The sequence below is a fragment of the Neophocaena asiaeorientalis genome, unplaced genomic scaffold, assembly GCF_003031525.2.
Source record: "Neophocaena asiaeorientalis asiaeorientalis breed wild unplaced genomic scaffold, Neophocaena_asiaeorientalis_V1.1 scaffold429, whole genome shotgun sequence".
Classification (NCBI taxonomy): domain Eukaryota; kingdom Metazoa; phylum Chordata; class Mammalia; order Artiodactyla; family Phocoenidae; genus Neophocaena; species Neophocaena asiaeorientalis.
The window spans coordinates 3,477,461-3,493,481 of NW_020173550.1; the positions used below are offsets into that span (position 1 = coordinate 3,477,461).

The 16,021-nt window shown below is 50.8% G+C and overlaps 1 protein-coding gene across 1 annotated transcript in view; it reads right to left on the reverse strand.

Moving 5' to 3' along the window:
- The window catches only part of LOXL2 (lysyl oxidase like 2), a 100,046-nt gene that overhangs the window by 29,371 nt on the left and 54,654 nt on the right, over positions 1 to 16,021 (reverse strand). Inside the window, exons 5-7 of the mRNA XM_024747779.1 lie at positions 11,061 to 11,283; positions 7,548 to 7,731; positions 2,020 to 2,171 (exon numbers count right to left, since the gene is read on the reverse strand). Coding sequence (XP_024603547.1) covers positions 2,020 to 2,171; positions 7,548 to 7,731; positions 11,061 to 11,283 — 559 coding nt within the window. The remainder of the gene's footprint in view (positions 1 to 2,019; positions 2,172 to 7,547; positions 7,732 to 11,060; positions 11,284 to 16,021) is intronic.

Below are 16,021 nucleotides of genomic sequence, written 5' to 3' on the forward strand. Positions count from 1 at the left end.
GAGAAGTCAATTTCCTAATGAACTGCGGGCTGGAAGGGAAGCTAGGAATCACCTCTCTCACCTCTTTATTTTCTGAGGAGAAACTGAACCCTTAAAGAGATTAATTAAGGAATCAGCTAGTGCGTGATTGTCATGAACTGACTTGTGTCACCCCCCAAATTCATATGCTGAAGCCCTAACCCCCATGTTAGTCCAAATGTGACTCACTTGGAGATAGGGCCTTTCAAGAGGTAACTAAGGTTAAATGAGATCATATGGATGGGCCCTAATCCAATAGGACTGGTTTCCTTAGAAGAGGAAGAGTCACCAGGGTTGTGTGTGCACGGAGGAAAGGCCATGTGAGGACACAGTGAGAAGGCGGCCATCTGCAAGCCAAGGGGAGAGGCCTCAAGAGAAACCAACCCTGCCGACACCTTGATCTTGGACTTCCAGCCTCCAGACTATGAGAATATCAATTTTTATTGTTTAAGCCACCCAGTCTGTGGTATTTTGCTATGGCAGCCCCAGAAAACTAACACAGTGATAAAGCTTGGGAGTCTTGATTTTTCTGCTCAGTGGCGTTACCAATGCCCTTGGGAGCCCCAAGGCAGGCCCTGCAGAAGCCTGGCCCACTGCCATGGGAGACGGCTCATACAGCCCACAGGGATTTCTTTCAGAGGTGACATCCTTCTTTTCCTTCCCGGGGGATAGAAACGGCAGATCCAGGCGTGCAACTCTCCCATGCCCTGTGCTTGAGCACTGGGCTTATATTTTAGAGCCTGGAGGGCCCATGAAAGGGCGAGGGCTGTTTGTGCTGCGAGTGTGGTGCCCCCACTGGCATGACCGGCCACATGGGCAAGCTCAGCTCCACCCACCATAAAACCCTTCTGGAAAACTTCACTTTCTTTGGCCTAGGTCTTTCCTTTGCATTGAAAACCCCATTCCACCCAAGTCCGATCTGTCTGAAGAGAATGGTGCCCCAGCACACGGGGACTCTTGGCACGTCAGCTTTTACAGCTCTGTTATGGCCTTCTTGGAACGCTGCTCAGCAATTACAGACGGCAAGCCCTCCCTGCAGCTGTGGGGCTGTGGCCCACGCTCCTGCTTACCCCCAAGCAAATGCCTAGCTTGGCTGAGGGCTGTTGGGTTCACATTTTTGGCCCCATTGGGCGGTGAACTGTTGTGGCTGACCGATCCAGTGGTGCCTTTGACATGCTGGTGCCAAGGTCAAGAATCACTGTCAGAGCAGGCACCTGGCTGGGGAGCCACTCTGTACCCTGATGTGTCTGCATTTGCTCATTTAAAAAATAAGCCTTCAAGAAGTTCTTCCAATGTGCCAGCCCTGTACCAAATTCATGGTTTAGTGAAGAGCATTAAATAGGGTTTACCGGGCCTTTTTGTAGGATTGGATAGACGACCTCCTGGCAAAGAGGAGTTCATCCCGTTGGCTACCCCTGCGGGAAAGGTCACCCACACGAGGGGACACGATGCAGGTGTTTAGAGACCCCATCTCAGGAAGGGAGGGATGTGTCTCGGACATCACGCTGTAAAGGTTCCCTTTTCTTTCCCTCTGGAAGCCAACACACAGTCTTCGGTCCCCAGATACTATCTGTATTGTGCTTAGATCTGTGTGATTCGCAGACCTGCTGTAATGTGGTTCCTCTGGGTTCTTGGAAAGGGCTTCTGCCAAGGGCACCACAGGTGCTGTAGACCTTGAATCCCTCGCAGGAAGGACTGAGTTACAATCACCCTGTATGTCCAGCCCCAGCGCAGGGCGTGGCGCACAGTGGATCCCCAGCATCTGCCAGTAAGGCCAGCAGAGCTCATCCGTGTGTCTCTGCATTTCCCTCCTCCTCTCACTGTTGGTGACGGTCACCAACAGTGAGAGCAGCAGAGCCTGACAACTTTCTGAGCTCATCATCAGGGCACCCTTCTACCACCTGTTGGAAAGCTTTAGACTGAGGCCATCTGGTCTACATTTTCTGGGGCTTCAGTGACCAAAATATAACAGAGCTCCCTCTGGGAGTCCAGGCTCCTTACCCTTTTCTGGAAGCCCATGGCGGGGATGTTACATCTCACACCAGCATCTTCTTCATGGTTGCAGCCCTGAGACTCAGCATTGAACTTGCAGTCTATGATGGACTTCTCATTCCCGGTGCACTCGATTTCATTGAGGTGGATGGGTCCTATCCCTGGGGATGGAAAATGCACATAGGCTATGAAAGCTTCTAGGATGGGAAAGAAAGTTCCAGACAATAAGAACATGCCTCTCCCATCCTCAAAATCCTCCCAACCGCCTCCTATAATCAGCTCGATGACCCAGGCCTCTTCTACCTGGAGAGAATTTTTTCTTGTCTTGGGAATCATTTCTTCCATGAGAAGAAACAAAAGTTGCTACTAACTTGTGTGACCTTGACCAACTCAGCCTCTCTGAATATCGTTTTCTCACTGAAATAAAGGGGTTGGACTAGAGGACAACATTCCATGCACTGATGAATCCGAAAGGGGTGACTGTCATTGTGCAGTCAGGCTCCCCGCAGGAAAGAGATGGCATTCTCAAATTGGATGATCTGAGTTAGAGAAAGAGATTTTAAAAATAAAGGTATGGACAGAGCGTGGGGAAATCACAAAATCACAGTGGACAGTCCAGTACTTGTGGGCTAATAACCCTGGGGCACAGAGGCCACCCCCAGGCCTGCAGGAGTAAAAGGAGGGTGCCAATATCTGGCCCAGGAGAGCAAAAAAGCCATGTGGGGAGGCCAACTTTGAAGAGCCGTTACCCTCCGTGGAGGGACACAGTGGCCCACAGGAGAGTAAAGACCTGACCCCTCCACTCTCCCCACCTCCAGTCTCCCCCAGGGCTCTCAGCTGGCCACACCCAAGCCTGCCTCCCAGGACCCTGGACCATGTGGGCAAGGCGGAGAGTGGAGCTGTAAGGGCAGACGGAAGACATTCAGCAAGGACCTCTAGTGTGCATGCGGGAATCTTCTCTTACAGGCACCGGGGTGACAAGGGGGAGCCTCCCACTGCTGGGGAGAGGGAATTCTGTCTGTCCGGCATTCAGCTCAGCTCAGCTCACAGACCCACCTCTCCTCTGTCTAGCCCATCAAGATGGATCCAAGTCCAGTTCTTTCCGGGAGCTCCTGACTGCCTGGAAGCCCACCTTGGACCCTGTCTTGCCCTGCGTTCTCCTCTCTCTCCTGGTCCTTGCCAGCCTCCTCTGGTTCGGGTCGGTCCCTCAGCACCCAAACGTGCTAAAAATCTCCCATCTTTACAATGACCCTCCCCTGATCCTACACCTCCCTCGGGCCTGTCACGTTCCTTCCCTTCAGGGAGAACTTCTTGAAAGACTCATCTGCTTCTGTCCTTTCTAATTCCAGCAGGAGGGCCTTCTCCAGTCTGTTCTTCCACCAGCACCTCCCCATCTCAGGAAGTGGCACCTCCATCTACCTGGCCGTTCTCAGTAGAACCCAGAGGCACCATCTCCTTCTCCTTTATCACAGACAAGCAATCCTTCACCATGTTCTGTTCGCTCCCCCCAAATCTCAGTGCTTTTCATTTCTGCCACCACGACACTAGTCCAACCCTGTCATCTCCCAGTAGGATGAATGAAATAGCCTCTAGTCTCCCTCCGGCTTTCTTAGTCCAAAATATTTGCCACGCACAGCCCAAGAGATTTTTCTTATGCACATTGAATCATGTCACCCCCTGTCTTAAACCCCTGTGATGGCTTCTCACTGCACTTCAGGGTAAAATCCACAGTCCCCAAATGGTCCGACCAGAGACAGGCCTCCGCTTAGCGTTGCAGCTTTGCCTGCTCCTCCCTAGCTCGGCCACACCAGCCTCCCTTTGGCTGTTCCATTGAGCCAAGCATTTCCCTCCGCCTGGACCTTCTTCCTCCCCCTCGTCAGCAGCGAACTCCTGCTCATCCTTCAGGGCTCAGCTTTGATGCCACTTTGACGGCACAACCTTTCTGGGCCACATCTAAGCTGGGTCCCCTCGGGTAGCCTCCACTGAGCACCCTGCTTCACACTGCACTCAAGCGCCTCCCTGTTCAATGTCTGTCTCCTTCCCACTGGGTTGGAGGCCCCACGAGGGCAGGCACTATGTCTGTGTGCCTTGTGAATTCCCAAGAAGAGCCTGGCAAACAGGAAGTGTTGCTAGCAGCATCTGAATGGATGTCCTTGGCTTCACTAAGTCCCTTCTGACGTCAGCCTCTGTGCCAGGTGCTGGGGACTCACAGAGGAATTGAGGTATCTAGGCTCACTGAGCCCCAAAATTAAATTCCAGGAGCAACCCACTGTGACAGGTAAGAGCCAAGTTTCCATTTCCTCAGAAATTCATAAATGATGAAGCTTCCAATTCCTTGGAATTTTATAAAATTTATAAAGACACATCAGTCACTATGGCCGGAGATATCCAAGGGCTCTGAGCAGAAAGGCTATGCAAAATACAGATCCCCAACAGAGACTCTGAAGCAAGCAGGGCCACAGCTCATGAATTAAGATGGGCTCAGAAACACAGAGCAACCTTGGATTTGAGTATCCAGTTAGAGCAGTGGCTTGTTCGATGACTGTGGGGTAGTGATGATGGTGATAATGGCAATGAAGACAGTGATGATGGTACTGGCGGTAATGATGATGGTGTTGGTGACGGTGATGATGACTCCATGTCCAACCTGCTAGAACGATGTTATGGACTTGGGACCCACAACTCTGCAGGTTGCCATCAGATTTTGAAGATCACAGTAGAATAGACTAGGACAACGCCCAGCCTTTTACATGTTATAAAGGCAAGCATTGTTTCCAGAGACTTATGTTTCGGCTTTACTTGCATGTGCTGTCAGTATTTCTGATGGGCGGTTTCAAGCAAAAGGGTTTGAAAGGCACTGCTCTGGAGCTGCCCCGTCCAGCGCAGCAGCTGCCACCTCGCCGAGCCCTTGGAATGTGGCCAATCCAGACCAAGATGGGCTGTAAGTGCAAAACGCATCCTGCATTTCAGAGAGTCAGTACCCTACCTGTGAACTATCTCATCAAGAGCATTTATATTGATTACATGTTGAAATCATAATATTTTGGAAATATTATATATAATATTAAGGAAAATAGATTATTAAAATGAATTTCATCTGTTTCTTTTTATTTGTTCTTTACATGGCTACTAGAAAATGTTAACATTACATATGTGGCGCACATTATATGTCTGTTGGACAGCGTGGGTCTGGAGTGTTGGAATTTCTTTACCAAGTGTTTGTTCAGCTCACCCTACTTATGCAACTGGAACTAATTCATTCCTTTTTTTTTTTTTTTTGGCCACACCGCGAGGCTTGTGGGATCCAACCCATGCCCCCTGCAGTGGAAGCGTGGAGTCCTAACCACTGGACTGCCAGGGAAGTCCCTCATTCATTCATTCCTGATAAAATGAATGTCTCCAGAAGACTATGAGCCAGGCATGGTGGGAGCCAGTTGTGTGAACAGGCAGCTGGAGTTCAGATGTGTACAGGGGATCTCAGAACACAAAGCACAGTGCCTGACTCTGACCTAACATCCATGCTGCTGATAAGAACAGGTCTCAGAATCCCAGGAGGCTGGACAGACAGAACCTCAGACACCGTGAATCCAGGGAAGGATCTGAGACCCAGAAGGTTGCTCAAGCTCACCGAGCGTGTAGGTGGCAGGGCCAGGACCAGGACTCAGACTGCCCGCCCCTCAGCACTTGCCCTTGCACTACCCTCGCTGCGGGTGTGGTAACTTGGTCCACCAGCTAGAGGCAGGGCTGAGGATGGACCCTGACCGCTCTGTGGCTTGACATCAAATGTGGACTTTTCCCTTTCTGCCTACCAGAGTTGACCTGCCCAATGTGGCAGGAGATGATAAATCATCCAATGGTTCTTTCAAGGACAGCATTGAAAATGCCAAATGTCTCTTTCTCCCAGAGCCCCGTGGGCCCTGGGAAAATTTTGGCTGCTCTGGGCACTGAAATAATTAGGTCAAATAGCACACACCCATGATAAATGGAATGTTTATGTCATCTGGGGCTTGTTTCCTCCTCAGAATGAGTGGTCTTTGTCCTGTAGGCCTGGGGAGACCACAAACCAACACGTTAGCCAATTAGGACAATGGACTGTGGGAATATTCGAGATTCAAGGGAACCGCAAAGAGCTCACCACGACAGGGGAGGGGAAAGATTGTCACTGGGTCACTGACAGCTGGCACGAAGCAACGTTCTAGTCCACCCTAGACCCTCAAACTTCAGTAGACCCCAGGAAGCTCGCAGGGACTGGAGGTAGAGATGCTCTGAATGTGAGCAGGCTGAGACAGGTGGGTAGAAGGGAGAAGCCCACATCTGAGAGTTAGAAGACTCGAGTTTCAATCTTTCTCTGCCACTAACTATAGGTGTGACCTCAGGCTCGCTCTCCAGAGCCTCAGATTCCTCATCTGTTGTACGAGATGACCTCTGAGTTCTTCTGTAGCAGCGCCATCTATGATTCCAAGACTGTCTCTAGGGTCCACTGGGCTGTTGTTTCCTCCAGGTTGTGGCCAATGACCTCACCATACTCCTTTCTGTGGGGTGATGGTGTTATTTCTGACAGTGTGGAGACATCCTCTCCTCACGGGATAGGACAGCCCACCCTCGTCTGCAGCCCACTCTCCTCCCTCCCCACTCCCTCCCAACCACAGCAGCCCCCGGTCTGCAGCAGCCTCCCTGGGGGTCAACACTGAAAAGATTCCTGCAGATGACTGGTTTCCTTTGATCAACACACAAAGTCCCCCTGGGTGGGGTGGGGTGGGGCGCTGGACGCTCGCTGGGCTGCAGAGTCTGTTTGCGCCAAAGACCCCACCCTCTGCAGGACCAGGGCTGGCACGGGGCACTGGTCTTCATGGGGGTCGGGAGGGGAAGTTATCTGTTGTGTTGCCATGTCATGTTGACAGCCTTCCTCTCAACAGGGTGACCTGCTTGAAAGCCTCCTATACTCTTGTTCTTTGCTCAGAGGAAAGATTTGTTTGAGACACTTAATAAAAACCAGGCCCCTTCTTTTGTTAGCACCTCATGACATGGGGAGCAGTGCATCCTGTTCCCAGTCTCTGGCAGCAGGGAGAGAACGTTTGTGGTGCTAACTCAGGGTGGAAAAGTAAGATGACATGCAGGATTCTTTTGTGCCCGGGGTGGTCCATAGCCTCATCAATTCTGAGGTCTTCTCCTGGGGGAAGGACCTGGAAATTCCAGCTTTTTCAGAGGGGCTGTGGGGAGCATTGGGTCAGGAGTTGGGTAGACCTCCACTAGAATATTCATTGGGTGCTAATATGCTGTCTCATCTTGGTCGTTTACTTCCTTCTCTAGGTCTCGGCTTCCAAATCCATAAAATGGGCACTCAATATTCCCTAAGGCCCTTCCAGCTCCAACTGCCTGGGGAGAGGCCTGGGATTGTCTAACAGAGAAGCAGCTGCTGGAGGGAGGAGGCAAAGCAGGAAGAGCCTGGAAAGGATGAGGCCAGCCAGCCCCCACCGGACTCCCCATGTGACACTTTCCGTGAAGAGAGCCCACAGAACGTCCTCCCCACGCCTTACCTTGCCCCAGCCGGGAGCCTGTGATGGCCTCTTTGGCGCTCCCGAAGCCCAGCTCTCTGCAGACCACGCTGGCGGACACCAGGTCCCACTTGTCGTCGCAGACGGTACCCCATTCTCCGTTCTTGAGCACCTCCACGCGGCCCTCCCCGACATTGGCACCTCCTCTCAACCGCACCAGGGGTTGCTGAAGAGACACACGGTCCTGCTGAGTGCAGCTCACTCCCCTCCTTTCCCAGCCCCTCCCCACTCCCAACCCGGGGCCGGCACCCGGGGCCGGCTAGGAGCCGACAGCGCTCGATCTGTGTGTGTGCCCGCGGAGGGGTGGAGGCGCGCATGCTCAATCTGTGTGGTCGGCTCGGCGGTGCGCTCCCTTTGCAGCCTTCTCGTGGACCTTTCGTCCTGGACCACTGGGGAGCCCATCAGGGGCCCTCATCAGCTGATCACCCCACCCCATACTTGCTCGACGACCTTAACACCAACACTTCCCTCCACCCCCTCACTCCACAACCTCAAGCTTCAGAGCTACAGAAAGAACCTCCTACCCCCAAAGTCTGCAGACTCCAAATGGATCATAGCTCTATCCTGCTTGTAACAGCGTGCTGTGGTCTAGCCCCGGGGGAGGTTCCAGGGCGCTAAAACGGACCAACCACAAGGATCCTGCTCTGCAGGCGGATGAGAGGCAGGAGAGAGAAGACGGAGAGTGAGCGGGCGGGGCCCCACTGAGGCGGCCAAGACTTGGGGATGGGCCGTGGCACGGGGGTGGGGAGCCTCCCACTGGTGACGTCCCACATCGGTCCCGTCACCACTCCAGCTGCGCCACTCCGATTCTACTCCACGTCTAGATCAGCCCAACTCTTCAGAAGATGCAGCCCCACCAGATATGCAGAGAGTAGGTGGTTATAGTTTAGCTATGCCTACTTGCTCACTGACAGCCTGGAAGCCTTAATCACCTTATGGGGCTTATTTAACTGCACGGGAGTAAGACCTGCTCTCCAGCAGCATCCTAATCCCGTTGGATTACACCTTACAAGATGGGAGACGGGTCATCTGACTCCATCTGCCCACATACCCTGCTTTGCATCCGTTTCTGTGCATGCATGTGTGTGTGTGGTGTGCTGGGGTGGGGACCTCAGAAGGCTGTGAGGCTCTGAGTTACTGCTGATGCCATTTGATTCAATACAGAAGGAGTAAGGGGTGACTGTGCAGCCCTTCTGTGTGTGTTGGATCAGACCAGAGTCATTGTTCTACTCTGGCCTGTGCAGTCCACAGCCCCGGACTCCCTTCATCGCACCCACTGATGGTCTGGACGAGGCAGGCCTGGCTGGAGGTGGTGTTTTTCAAGCATTAACATACAGCAGTCATCTCGAGGGCCAAGGCATCAAACAAGAGCCTGTGTCTCCATCCTCCAGCCAAGGTCCCCACCCAGATTCACAGACCTCAGGGACAGACCCTGGCACTAGAGGGAGAAGAAAAGAGGGACAGGGAGGGGTGCAAACCCCACACTGGCTTCGAGAAACTTTAGTCTAGCTTTAGAAAACAAGACAAATACAACTGCTGGCCCCAGCCCCTGACTGTTGCAGAACCATGACCTCTCCCTTCCCCCATTTCCTTTCCTAAGCTCTCTAGCTGGATGTCAGGGCCCCCTTCCCATGCAGCGGACCATCCGTGACTCAGGCGTAAGGCAGAGTCCCAGATAACCTTACCCTATCTAGCAGAGGCCAGGATGAGTCAGCTGGCCCTGGAAGAAAGAAAGAAACCAAGGGAAAATATGATGTAAGCCTTGCCTGCTCTTTTTTTTGGAATTGGTTTGGTATGAGCTTGATTCCTTTGCTTTCAACCACACAGTAAGAGGAATTCCAAAACAGTAGGACCTGGTATTCTGGATGACACATGAGGAAAGCTCAGAGGCTCAGGCTGAGGCTGTAGAAAGGATGTGGCTATCAAATCACGTGGCAGTGGGTGGGGGGAGTGAGGGGCTGCAGGCATGCCTGTGTGGCCTGGCTGCACACGTGTGATGTGTGGTCAGGTCTGTGCAGTTTGGAGGCCCTGGTGGGGACTGAGGGGGACAGGGCTGGCTTCCGGACGGAAGTGCCAGGAAGACGCCCCAAAGAGTTCCCACACCCTCCGGTTGATGCCTGGGCTTGCTGTGTTCACTTCACTCCTTTTGTTTAAGGGTTCTTCTTTTGTCCAAATATGCCACCCCAGCCTGGGAGGGGGCACCCAGTGTGGCTTACTGGCTCCTGCCCGGGTTTCTCGATTCCACTGGATGAGTGTTATCAGCCCCTGTCCAAGAGCAGGTCAGGAGAGCAGGACAGGAGAGATTGGAGAGGGCAGGGGGGTAGATAGGGGGAGAGACATGGAGAAGGGACAGTAGACACGGAATGAGGCTGCCTCGGCTTGGGGAGGGGTTGCTACTCCTGCCTTCCACTCCACCCCCCTACCTGGACCCGCCTGACACACCATCTGCTCCCATCAGAGTTTACTCTCTCGTCTTAACCCCTAATGCAATCGGAGCTGACTTGGAACCTGTCCTGGCCCAGAGGACTGATTGCCAAGTAATTAGGTTTCATCTGATACAGGGAATCAATCTCTACTAAATGATTAGCTCTCTTTCCTACCCATCCCTCTGCTCTTTCCAGGTGCTCTTCCCACCCACCGGCCCGTATTAGCAGTTTTCAGAGTATGCAAATCACAGAGACACTTTGCGGATACATGAAAAGAGGAGCGTAGGAAATAGAAAAGCTGCCTAAGATTTTCAAGGGAAGACAGAATAGTGCACTTTCTCGTCTTCAGAGGATGTGTCAAGGCTGCCAATGGTTGGGCTAGTTCGCTTGTCCTAAGGAATCAGTCAGTTGAAGTGGGGATGTAATTGATGTGAACAGACGTACACTGACATCTCTTGAATACACCCACATGCACACACACTGGCTGGTTCACAAACGTATAACGTGATAACGGGTACAGATAACACAGACGTGGTGATGGCACGTTTCCATTTACTATCACGGTGACAGCTTTTAAAAATTGTGACCATTTCTGTTGCAGAATAAACCAAAACTTGTTGGAAAGTTGCTGATTTCACGTGCTTTTGACGGTTGGATCGTTTTTCCAAAGGCTCCAGGATGCTTGATTCCTCTGGGAATTGTGCAGGAGCCCCAGGTGGCCACTCCCACCCTTCATGCGGTCCACACGGAGCCTGTGACGTCAGTAATGAGTCATGTTCCTCTCCAGTGTATCTTTCCCCCACAAAGGGGACGCTGGCCTCAGAATAGAGCAGCAGTGGAAGGACAGGTACGGGTGCTAATGATTAGGGGCAGGGGCTCAGCTTCTTGTCACACCCTAGAGGTGGCATCTATCGGAGAGGCTGGCCCTGACGGGTGTCCTCTGCCTTCCTGCCCTCTAGAAAAGTGGTCTTCATTTCCTTGCTGTCTCTTGGGGGTCCCTCTCTGCTCCCTTAACCACCAGGCCTCCCCCTCAGGTGCCAAGTGGCCAAATCACCTGCCCCATCCTCACCTCTGGCTTGTAGGCTTTCCGGAATCTTGAGGGTCCATCAGGGCTGAAGACCTGGCCAGGCACACAACTCACCACGGCCGGCAGCCCATTCTCACAGGTGACATTCTTGACGGGGTCCAGCGACACCTGAGGACCCAGCCTGCAGCTGGAGATGTGGGCTTCCGTGCCTGTGCAGTCCATGGAGAATGGCCAATAGCGCTGCTTCTTGCGGGCGGCAAACATTCTGCAGAAGGTAAGACGGGGCAGGTGACCAAGGCATCATGGTGCCCACCCCTCCCTTCTTCCACAACTGGGCATTGGACCAGCCATTGTGCCAGCTGCTGGGGATCTGGTGGTGGGACCAGAGAGGCACGGTCCCTGCTCTTGGGATTCAGTCCTACTCCAGAGAGAGCTCTGCAGGGTGCACCTGCCGGCACTCACTGAACCCTTGGTCATGCTGGGCCCGCGCTGGGCACCGCGGAGCAGGACCAGGAAGGGCAGTGGTGGCCTCCTGCCCACGGGAAGCTCGCATTCTAGAAGACAAGGGACTAACCGAGTGTAGTGAGATAATACTAAAGTCTACAGATACAAAATGCAGAAAGGGATCTAAGAGAGACAAATACAACGGAATATCAGCCATAAAAGAAGAATGACATATTGCCATTTGCAGCGACATGGATGGACCTAGAGATTATCACACTAAGTGAAGTAAGTCAGACAGGGAAAGACAAGATGTTATGGAAAAACCCAAACGAAATTTTTGGCCAACCCAATATTATATGGTATCACTTATATGTGGAATCTAAACAAATAATACAAATGAACTCATATACAAAACAGAAACAGACTCAACGGACATAGAAAACAAACTTATGGTTACCAAAGGGGAAAGGGGGGAGGGATAAATTACGATTTGGGATTAACAGATACACACGACTATATATAAAGTAGATAAAAAACAAGGACCTACTGTATAGCACAGGGAACTATATTCAGTATGCTGTAATAACCTATAATGGAAAATAATCTTCAGTTTTATATGTATATATGAAGAAAAGTTATATATAAAAGAATATATATATAACCGAACCACTTCGTTGTACACCTGAAACTAACAGAATATCGCAAATCAACTATACTTCAATAGATAGATAAATAAATAAATAAAAGAGATGGGACCCCTGGTCCCAGGAAACCCCTCAGTCCTGGGCAATCAGAAGGGTTGGTCACCCAAATTCTTCAGATATCTTCAGCATGCTGACTTGTTGTCCCCTGCCTTTATTTCCCTTTGTCAATTAGCAGGACAAGTTGAGTGTGAAACTCTCTCCCATTGATAGACAAAATTAAAGATGTGAATCCAACGAGAAGCAACGAGAACAGACTTAAATTACCCCCTCTGCTGAATCAAAGTAGACTTGGTTTCGTCATGGAAATTATAATGGTGATGAAACTCAGCCACAGATCTGCTCTTTTTTTTTTAGTTTCTTAGAGTGAAAGCTGATGTCATTGATTTGATACCTTTCTTCTTTTCCAGTACAGGAGTATACATTTCCCTCTAAGTATTTTGAGATACTGTGTTTTCATTTTAATTCAGGCCAAAATACTTTTTAATTTACCTTTTGATTACTTTTATGACAGAAGGGTTATTTAGAACTGGGCATACAGTTTCCAGTACTTGCGAATTTTCTAGATATCTTTCTGTTATTGATTTCTAACATAATTCCATCATGTTCACAGAATACGCTTTGTATGACTTGAATCATTTTAAATGTATTGAGACGTAATTTATGGTCCAGGCGTATTTTATGCTCTAGCTAGGCTATGTTTTGTTTGAATGTGTACTTGAAAAAAGTTTGCATAGTGCTGTTGTTGAGTGGAGTGTTCTCTAAAAGCCAAACAGGTCAAATTGGGTGATAGCGTTGTTTAGGTCTTCTATACCCTTACTCGTTCTATAAATTATTGAGAGAGTAGAACTGAAATCACCAGCTATAATTGTGGGTTTGTCTATTTCTCCTTGCAGTTCTGTCGGTTTTTACTTCATGTGTTTTGAAGAGCTGTTATTCGGTGCATAAACATTTCAGATTGTTATGTCCTCTTGATGAGTTAACCCCTTTATCATTATTAAATTACCATCTTTATCCTTTAAAAAAAAAATTCTTCACCCAGGAGTCAGTGAGGCTGAGGTTGTCTCCATACCATATCCTAGGTAAGCTCTTAGCCTGTGTTGTGTGTTTTTATGGTTTTGTTTTTTGGAAGGCAGAATACGGATCAAGGTGAGTCAAAGTTTTTTCTAAAATGATAACCAACCAGTAGGTAATGAATTGGTTAACAGAAATGTCACTGTGCCTCAGTTTCCCCATCTCCAGATCAGATGCAGCAGAGGGATCTACTTCATCAGATTTTTAGGATCGTTAAATGAGTTAATTCTTATAAAGCACTTAACCACAGTGCCCGGCACTTGGAAGGGCTGCCTAAGTGTCTATCAAATAAATAAATAAAAACTGTACTGGTTAAAGGAAAAAAAAGAAAGATGAGAGAAGAGAGATGGTGGACGACTTCAAGGAAGAGTAGGTTTGAACTGGGCCTTGAATGATGGCGGGATTCGAAAAGGAGGAGGGCGGGGAGGACACCCTGTCCTCTCATGCTGTCCCAGGTCTTTGAGGTCTCCGTGCTCATCCCGGATTGGCGGAATCCAGTGAGATGCCAGGGAGAACTGGACAAGCATCACTGCTGGACTGCTCAGAGGAGGGGCCGCCCAGGGCAAGTTGGCCCCAGATGGGCAGAAGCAGGGTCCTGTCCCTGCTGGTCCAGCAGCCCTGGAAGTTTCTGCTTTGTCTCAGAGTGAATGGGATATGAACAAAGAGGAAGGAAAAACCCTACAGATGCTGCTGATATCTTTCCTTAATCAAAAATTGCTACTGGTAGTAATTCTACTGTACCTGTGGGTGCAATGACACAGAATCTTTGAAAAAGGACTATCTTGGGAGTTCCTTGGCGGTCCAGTAGTTAGGACTCGGTGCTTTCACTGCCGTGGCCCAGGTTCAATCCCTGGTTAGGGAACTAAGATCCCACAAGCCACGCGGAGAGGCCCCCGTCACCCAATTTTATTTTTTTGAAAAAAGGACTGTCTTGGAAAATTCAGGATGTGTGCTCAACCTAGCTACAGACAGAGCACAGGACTACATAGGAGGACTGTTAATAATTCCAAGAGCCATTGCCCCTCCCCACTCCCTGGAAGGGCCCTGCACTTGAGGACACAGCCTCCAGCTTCTTTCCCATGACACTCCCACGTCAGACTGGAGAATGCACTCGGTCGCAGGGCTGGGGGGCGGTTACAGCTTGCTATGACACCCCTACCATCGGGTGAGCAAATACACCCAGGGGATGTCAGCTGCACAAGGAGTGGTCAGATCTCACTGGACTGGAACATCTTCTAGCTCCCAGATTTCCATGACCACAAGCTTCTCCCAGGAACAGATGTACTGAGCTCTTAATATAGAGCGAAGCACCCTCGGCAGACACAGAGCTGCTCCTTCCTCCCCAGACAGCCCCACTGCCCTCTTACATCAGCTCACAGGAACTTGCCCGTGATCCTCCACAGGCTTCCACCACCAGAGCCCACCCCGCCCCCATGATTCACTCCCACAGGCCCCCCGGGATGCAGAGATACGGGGATGCAGATATGAGGCGCTGGGGAGGATGCGTGGACAGCCCGCTCCAGGCCTGCTGATTGGTGGGCGACTGGAGTTACAGGACAGCCATTGGCCAAGCGGGAAGCCTACTTAAGAAAGAGGTATCTAGCCCGATGGCCGGGTGGCTAGAAGAACACTGAGCTGAACCGATTCAACTGAAAAATGAGAAGTCCTCCTGGCTCTCCCCCAGCCAAGGAGGAAGCCAGACTTCGTAGGGATTCTGCCTGCTATGTGATTATGTCTATTCCAATTGTGCATTTTGGACCTAGGGAAGCAACCACCGGATGGGTTCAGGGGCCCACTGGGCTCACTATGAGTGGACCTGAGGCCAAACTCCACTGATCACCCGACGTCCATACTCTGACTGTGGGCCCCAGGATGTTTGGGCCCCTGGAATCAGTGTCAGTTCAGAGCCCGTGTCCAGTGGTTCCTGAAGGTTCTGATTATTTCCTTGTGCCCAACATACAGTGATCTCCTTTGGAGAAGGCTGGGCCAATGATTAACAGTATACATTTTTGGCAGCATGCCACAGTCCTTCTTCAAGGGGACCTGGCCTCCTCTTCATTCAAGGGCTTCTGGGTCTGTAAACTGGCTCAAGTCTGGCTCAAGCAGGCCGGGCCTGCTTTTATGATTCAGGTTAGAGTTTTGTTCTCTTGACCTAGAACTCTTCTGCTTTGACACTTCAAGAATTGAGTAGGGACTTCCCTGGCGTTCTAGTGGTTAGGACTCCGTGCTCTCACTGCCGAGGGCCAGGATTCAATCCCTGGCAGAGGAACTAAAATTCCACAAGACTCAATGGTGTGCCCCCTGCCCAAAAAACGGAATTGAGGAGGCTTCCTGTTTCACTTCTAGGAACACCACGATCCAGCCAACTAGATCAACTGGTCAATACCACAGGTCTGCAGGAGTCAGAGAATTCTGATCTGCTGGTCCTTCAGCAGCCATGCCCATCTTGCTTTTGGCGTTGAATGCTGTCACTTGGTCCCTGCCGCCCCTGATCCAATTACCCCCATTGCATTTAGGTTTCCCAACCTGCGGTGACTGCAGCTCCCACCCTGAGGTCTGGCTTACAGAGAAGAGCAATCAGGGAGCTCTTAAGAATGCCAGGGCTCCCCTCACAAACTTATTCCTCACGGTCATGGTGAGAAGTCTGTGTTCTGGACTCTCTGGGAGAGTAGGTCTTAGATGACAAATCCACTCCAACATTCTAGTCTCCCCAAGCCTCTGAACCCCTTTCTCTACATGAAACCAAAGTGGATCCGGCATTTCATTTTTTTTTTTTTTTTTTTT